Source organism: Dromiciops gliroides, chromosome 3 (genome assembly GCF_019393635.1).
Source record: "Dromiciops gliroides isolate mDroGli1 chromosome 3, mDroGli1.pri, whole genome shotgun sequence".
NCBI lineage: Eukaryota > Metazoa > Chordata > Mammalia > Microbiotheria > Microbiotheriidae > Dromiciops > Dromiciops gliroides.
The window spans coordinates 666,543,843-666,551,408 of NC_057863.1; the positions used below are offsets into that span (position 1 = coordinate 666,543,843).

Genomic DNA, 7,566 nt, shown 5'->3' on the forward strand with positions numbered 1-7,566 from the left:
GACCTTTAGGCCTGTGACAGGGAGCATGGGAGCACGCATCTTAGCCTTCCTCTGCAGTCTCTGTCATCTCTGGGCTGCCAGGATCGGCCACTTGTACAAAAGAATATTGAGACACTCGGGGCAGTGCAGAAGAGAGCAGGAGGGTCAGCTGAAGAAGCCAGGAGGCTGCCTTTACGTAGATGGAGGGCGGGCTGCCGTGTGGAAGAGGGAGGGGGTTGTTCTTTGCTGCCCCAGACGACAGAATCAGGAGCCTACTGTGGGCAGAGATCGCAAGAGGCCAGTCTGGGCCAGCTCAGCAGTCAGGGTCGCCCCGGTGGAACGGGCCGCCTGGGCAGGCAATGACTTCTCTTTCACTGGAGGACTCTGAAGGGACCCTGGGTCACCACGGTGTGTCGTACACATCTCGTTCAGGGATTCTTTTTACCTGGTGTGGGCTGGACTAGGTCACCACCAAGGTCTGTTCCGGCTCTAAAATTCTCTGACTCGGTCATCACTCTTCTGTATGGCTGCCCTCAAATACTGGAAGACAGCCCCCACCCCCCTTTAGTCTTTTCTTCTAGGGTAAAATCTTCAGGTTCTTCAGCCAGGCCTCAGTGGCCCTGGGGCCCTTCGCCATCCCCCTTTCCCTGCTTTGATCACTGAACTTCACATGCACCATCTCATTTCTTACTCAACATGTAGTGTGACCAGGGCACAGGACAGTATAGCAGGTTTATCGCCTCGCTAGGCAAAGTGTCCTTGCCCCTTCTAGTGTAGCCCAACATTGCATGACCTTTTTGGGGCTAGGAAGATTCGTGATTGAGGTGAGGGTTGGAGTAGCTCTTGGAGGGCCCTTACAACTGAAATTAAAATTATTTTCATTCTCAATTTCTTTCAGCCTGGGATACTAGATTTGAGAACCAGGAATCACCTCCAAATCAAGAAGGAGAAGAACCACCTAGGATGTTAGTAGAAAGATTCAACGGGAATTTATCCCAAAGCTGCACATTTGGGGAGGGTCCTATCAAAGAGATCAGGTTGTGGGAGAGATTCCAAAGTCACCACACACATCTTAACCAACAAAAGGGACTACATAAAAAAGGCAGACTCTATGATTGTGAGGAATGTGGAAAGGTCTTCACAAGGCATACAAACCTTATTCTACATCAGAGACTTCATACTGGAGAGAAACTCTATAAATGTAAAGAATGTGGGAAGGCTTTCAGCTGCAATTCATCCCTTACTCAACACCAGAGAGTTCACACTAAAGAGAAACCTTATCAGTGTAAGGAATGTGGAAAGGCCTTCAACTGGAGCTCATCCCTTACTCAACATCATAGAATTCACACTGGAGAAAAACCTTATAAATGTAAGGAATGTGGGAAGGCCTTCACCAACCGGGCCTCCCTTATTAAGCATGAAAGAACTCATAGTGGAGAGAAACCCTATGAATGTGAGGAGTGTGGGACAGCCTTCATCCAGAGATCAAACCTCACTAAACACCAGAGAATTCACACTGGGGAGAAACCTTATCAATGTAAGGAATGTGGGAAGGCCTTCACCAACCAGTCCTCCCTTATTAAACATGAAAGAATCCATAGTGGAGAAAAGCCTTATCAATGTCAGGAATGTGGAAAGGCCTTCAACTGGAGCTCATCTCTTACTGAACATATTAGAATCCACACTGGAGAGGAACCTTATAAATGTCTAGAGTGTGGCAAGGCCTTCAGAAAAAGCTCATTATTTACTCAACATCATAGAATCCACACTGGAGAGAAGCCTTATACTTGTAAAGAATGTGGCAAGGCCTTCAGGCAGATGTCATCCCTGACTAGACATCAGAGAATTCACACTGAAGAGAAGCCTTATGAATGCAAAGAATGTGGGAAGGCCTTCAGCAATAGCTCAAATCTTACCAAACATCAAAGGATGCACAGTGGAGAAAAGCCTTATAAATGCAAAGAATGTGAAAAAGCATTCACCAACTGTTCATCCCTTAATAATCACAAAAGAATTCATAGTGGAGAAAGAGTCTATGAATTTAAGGAGTATGAATCAGCTTTCGGTTGGCGCTAAGCCCTTACTCAACATAAAAAATGTAACCTGGAGGAATATTCATTACTGTAATGAATATGGGAAAGCCTTGTGTAAGGAAGGGTGAGTCTTATTGAATTTCAGTAAATCCATCCTGGATAGAAACCCTAAGAATGCAGTGAATGTGGAAAACCTTTTAGGCTTTACCATGACTGAAAGCAATCTGTAGAGAATGCCTACAAATGTAAAATAATGTGGAAAAGGAATGAGTGGTTGTAAGTTTTAAATTGTCAAATTGGAAGAAAAACTGAGGTCTCTATAGACAAAAACAAAGCAACTGACCTTGAAGATAGTGGTTGATGAGACAATCTGTGAACAATGGGCATCCCAGAAAAAAATTGATGAAATATAGAACCTGACTTCTCTATTTTAATAATTCTTGCACAAAAAGAGTACAGAAAAATTTGAATGAGTAGACTAGAATTCATTCCCAAAATATAGAGAGCAAAGAAATCCTTACAAGGAAAACCTTGCAGAAAAAAAGTCAGAATATAGTATGGAGCATACAAAATAAAGCTCCAAGTATAATGAAGAAATAATATTAGGCAAAATACAATTATGAGATCTCTAAAAGAAGAGAGTAATAGACCCCCAAAGTGATTGAAATGCTTTTAAAAAACAAAAAAAGGAATTGAAAATTTTAGAAGGGAAATTGGTGCTCATCAAATAGAATTAGAAAGTTAAACAGGAAAATTAATAGTTCAAAACAGAAGGTAGAAATCCTTAATTTAAATGCATACACTAAAAAAGAATAGCAGAGATAGAATCCAAACATTGCAATATGCAAAAAAGGAATATTAGAACAAGATTGAAAATTGGCAAATTGGAAGAACTCAGGTCTCTATAGACAAAAGAAAATGAACTGGCCTTGAAGATAGTGATTGATGAGACAATCTGTGAACTATTGGCATCCCAGAAAAAAAAAAGATGAAATATATAACCCAAGTTTCATATTTTAATAAATCCTGCACAGGAAAATAAATCCTGCCAGGAAAGATTTGAATGAGTAGCCTAGAATTCATTTAATCCAAGAACACAGACAGACTCCCTATATCACAAGAACTGGGAAAATTGGAAATGTTTGGTAGAAATGAACTTTAGACCTGTAACTTATGCCAAAATAAACTACAAATGGATGTGTACCTTGAACATAAATGGTCACACCATTAAAAATAAAGGGGGAAAGAAGGAATTATCTTTTATTTTTACAACTATAGTGAAGAATTCTTGACAAAACCATAGATTGAAGTGATCATTTGAGACAAAAGAGACAATTAAGTTACATAAAATTAAAAAGGTTTTGCAGAAACACAAGTAACCACAAGACTAAGAAGAGAAAGTCTACACCGGGGTAAAAATCTGTGTCAAATACCACTGATTAAAGGGAATTAATAGAACTGTATAACACTAAAAACCCAAGTGGTCAGAGGTTATACATAGTTTTCAAAAAAACAATTGAGACCATAATGTCCAGATGAAAACACACTCCTAATTTATTCATCACAAGAGAAATATAAATTTAAAAAAATACGTAAAAAGGTTTCACTTCAAACCCTGCAAGTTGGTAAAGGTGACCAAAACAGTTTTGGAGGAGCTGAGGGAATGTACGTTTATGAATGAACTTTTGGTAGAGTTGTGAATTGCCTCAACCATTTTGGGTAACAATTTTGTATTATACATGAAATGGGACTACATTCTTCATACTATTTATAGCCCCCATGAATGTCAAAAATAAGTTCAGTCTATATAAAAAAATTCAAGGCAGCTGTGTGTTCACGAGTGTGTGTGTGTGTGTGAGAAAGAGAGAAAGAAGGGGGGGGAGGAACAAAGAACTGGAGACAAAGTGGGTGCCTATGTGAAATATATAACCTGGACAACTGATACATGAATGTAAGGAATATCATTTTGTTACAAGAAGTAGTAGATATGAGGAATTGTGAGAAACATGAGAACATTTATAGGCACTAACACATGGTGAGACCAGCAGAACCAGAACACATAACTGGCAGTGGAACCTCAAAGAGTATAGAAAGGAAAGCAAACAAATAAAGAATGGCTCCAGGGGTGGGGGACTACTTGGGCAGAATATTAACTTTTTCTTGATTACAAGATAAAGTTCTGGTTGGGGCACAGTGGAGATGGTATAATTGGAAACAACTATATTGTAAAAAGAAAGGGCATAAATAAAACTTTTTTAAAATAAATGAGAATTATTTGAAGACTTTTTGTAGCAGTTATCTCTGATAAAGGACCAATATCTAGGTAAAGTAGGAAATTGATACAAATACAGAATACCAAGCATCATTCCCTAATCATGGAGAAATGTGATCAAATGATATAAACAGGCTATTAAAAAAATCAAAGAATGAGGGCAGCTAGGTGGCACTGGTCCTGCAGTCAGGAGGACCTGAGTTCAAATCCATTCTCAGACACTTGAAACTAGCTATGTGACCCTGGGCAAGTTATTTAACCCCAATTGCCTCACCCCCCCCCCCAAATCAAAGTATTAATAGATGTATAAACATTCCAAATCAGTAAGAATTAGAAACATAAAAATGACTCAGGGATTTTACCTGAAATCACCAGGAGGTATATGGGACAGGCACACTAAAGCATAGTTGGTAGAGTTGTGAACTGACCCAATCATTCTGAAAAAGAATTTCAGATTATACTAGAAAAGTTACTAAACTGTACATACCCTTTTGGGGCAGCTAGGTGGCACAGTGTGTAGAGTGCCAGGCTTGGAGTTAGAAAGACTCTTCCTGAATTCAAATTTGCCCTCAGATACTAGATACGTGATCCTGGGCAAATCACTTAATCCTGTTTGCCTCAGTTGCTCATTTATAAAATGATCTGGAAAAGAAGATAACAAACCACTCCAGTATCTTTGCCAAGTGAAAGAAGTGATTATTAATAACTAATGATTGGGAGAGATCCAGAGTTTTCCCCCATTTCTTTCTTTTTTTTTTTTTTTTGTGAGGCGATCGGGGTTAAGTGACTTGCCCATGGTCACACAGCTAGTAAGTGTTAAGTGTCTGAGGCCAGATTTGAACTCAGGTCCTACTGACTCCAGGGCCGGTGCTCTATCCACTGCGCCACCTAGCTGCCCCATTTCCCCCCTTTTCTAAAGTCCTGATTTTTAAAAGTTCATTGCTGACAATGAGATTGGACAGGTGGAGTAGCCATGGTCTTCTGCTCAGGCTTGGGTGGGGCATAAATTCTTTGAATAGATCAAAACCTCTTAAAGTGTGGGCTATGGCAATATATGGGGTCCTGTCAGTGAATGTGGAGGTTGCAAAAAAATTTGGTAACAGTAAAAGGTTATGTATCCCTACTTTATATACTTATATACCTAGGGTCCCATAGCAATTTCTCAGACAAAAAGCCCTGGAATAGATCGCCCAAAGCTGGGCATGGTCTAGATATGGAGATAGTATCTCTTTTCAAAAGTGACATAATGCCACTTTCAGCCCCTCAGTATTGTAATGATTGGAATGATGCCACCTACTGGAGACTTGCTGTGGGAAAGCTCCGCCATGAGGAAAATGCCTCAGAGGCATTGTGGCTTTTCCTTGGCACCAGGAAGTGACGTTTGTTCATGGGGGCTGTCTATCAAGGCTACCAGCCAATCAACTTGAGGAGCCTCCTATGGTCTGGGAGGAGAGAGGAAGGAGGAAAGAGAGCCTGCGTGGAGAGCTCTGGGGCTTTTTGGGTTCCTGACTTGATGGTGGTGGCGGCAGAGGACTTTACAGGAAATTTGAGGAAAGATAGGAATGCCAGGCTGTTGGAATTCTGTTCTTAATCTTTTTCTTTCTATTTTCCAATAAACCCTTAAAAACCTAAACTCGTTTTATCAGTGATTTTAGTCAGTTTCCCCCAAAACTGGGGGAACAGATTAAAATCCACATTTAGAATCTTAAATTACACACAGTCAAGAAGCGGTCATGAAGAGTCAGACAGGATTGAAACAACTGAGCAACAAATAAAATAATCCCTTGATAGTTTAATTGGCATTATATGAAACTGTAAATAAATTTATAATAGGCAATATCATTATTTGTATTTTATTGGCATGACCTAACCGTGAACAACGAATATCTTTCCAATTATTTGTTTTCCTGTATTTCCATAAAGTGTTTTGTGTTTGTATTTATGTCTTGGCTATGCCTTGGGTAGGCCCCCAGGTAACTTTTTTGTAGTTGTTTTACATAAGATTTCTCTATTACTTCTGGTTTTTGTTTTTGCCATATAGAAAAGTTGACCATTTTTGTAGATCTCTGTATCCTTCTACTTTAATTCAGCTTTTCTCCCAGTTCTTTAATGATTCTCCAGGATTTTCTAAGAAAATCATCATGGGGCAGCTGGGGGCGCAGTGGATAAAGCACGGGCCTTGGATTTGAGAGGACCTGAGTTCAAATCCAGCCTCAGACACTTAACATTTACTAGCTGTGTGACCCTGGGCAAGTCACTTAACCCCAATTGCCTCACTAAAAGAAAGAAAGAAAGAAAGAAAGAAAGAAAGAAAGAAAGAAAGAAAGAAAGAAAGAAAGAAAGAAAGAAAGAAAGAAAGAAAGAAAATCATCATGTCTAAGTAGTAATAATTTTATCTCTCTTTTTGCCAGATTCTCCAGGGTTTTCTAAGAAATCCTGTTGTTTGTAAATGGTGATAACTTTCTCTCCCCCCACCTCCCTCCCTCCCTCCCTTTTCTTTTTTGGTCCATTTCTGTCCTTAATGTATTTCTTTGGCCTCATTTCTTTATCTAGTATTTTCAGGATGATGTCAAATAGTGGGGAGAGGGGACTAAATAATAATTGTAATAATAATAGCTAACCTTTCTATAATGTGCCAGCCACCGTGCTAAGTGCTTTACAAATTATTGTGTCATTTGATCCTCACAACAACCCAGGGAGGTAGATGCTATTATGATTCTCATTTTACAAATGAAGAAACTGAGGCAAAGAGGAGTTAGGCAACTTGTTCAGGGTGACATGCAAGTAAATAAATGTCTGAGACTAGATTTGAACTCAGTTCCTGACCCCAGTCTTGATGCTCTATCCATAAGCGCCACCTAGCTGCCATAGCACCACCTGTTGTTTAATCAGTTTTCAGTAACCCCATTTGGGGTTTTCTTGGCAGAGATAATGGATTGGCTTGCCATTTCCTTCTCCAGCTCATTTTTATGGATGAAGAAACTGAGGCAAATAGGGTTAAGTGACATGCTCAGGGTCACACAGCTAGGAAGTATCTCTAAAGCCAGATTTGAACTCAGGTATGCCTGACTCCAGGCCCAGTACTCTATCCACTGTACCACCTGTTTTTCAGTATTTCACCACTGTACTTAATAGCTTCGGGTTTTGGATTGGTGCTGTTGATTGTTTTAAGAAATGGGCTGTCTGAACCTATGATTTTTAGAGTTTCAAACAAATGACTGCTATAGTTTGTTGGCTTTTTTGGCATCTTTTGATATAATCCTGTGGTTTTGGTTGCTTTTT

At 39.8% G+C, this 7,566-nt stretch overlaps 1 protein-coding gene across 1 annotated transcript in view; it reads left to right on the forward strand.

The window, feature by feature from the left end:
- LOC122750161 (zinc finger protein 571-like) overlaps window positions 1-4,414 on the forward strand; it is a 30,309-nt gene extending 25,895 nt beyond the window's left edge. The window contains exon 7 of the mRNA XM_043996829.1: window positions 1,145-4,414. Coding sequence (XP_043852764.1) covers window positions 1,145-2,055 — 911 coding nt within the window. The 3' untranslated portion in view covers window positions 2,056-4,414. The remainder of the gene's footprint in view (window positions 1-1,144) is intronic.
- The last annotated feature ends 3,152 nt before the right edge of the window (window positions 4,415-7,566 follow it).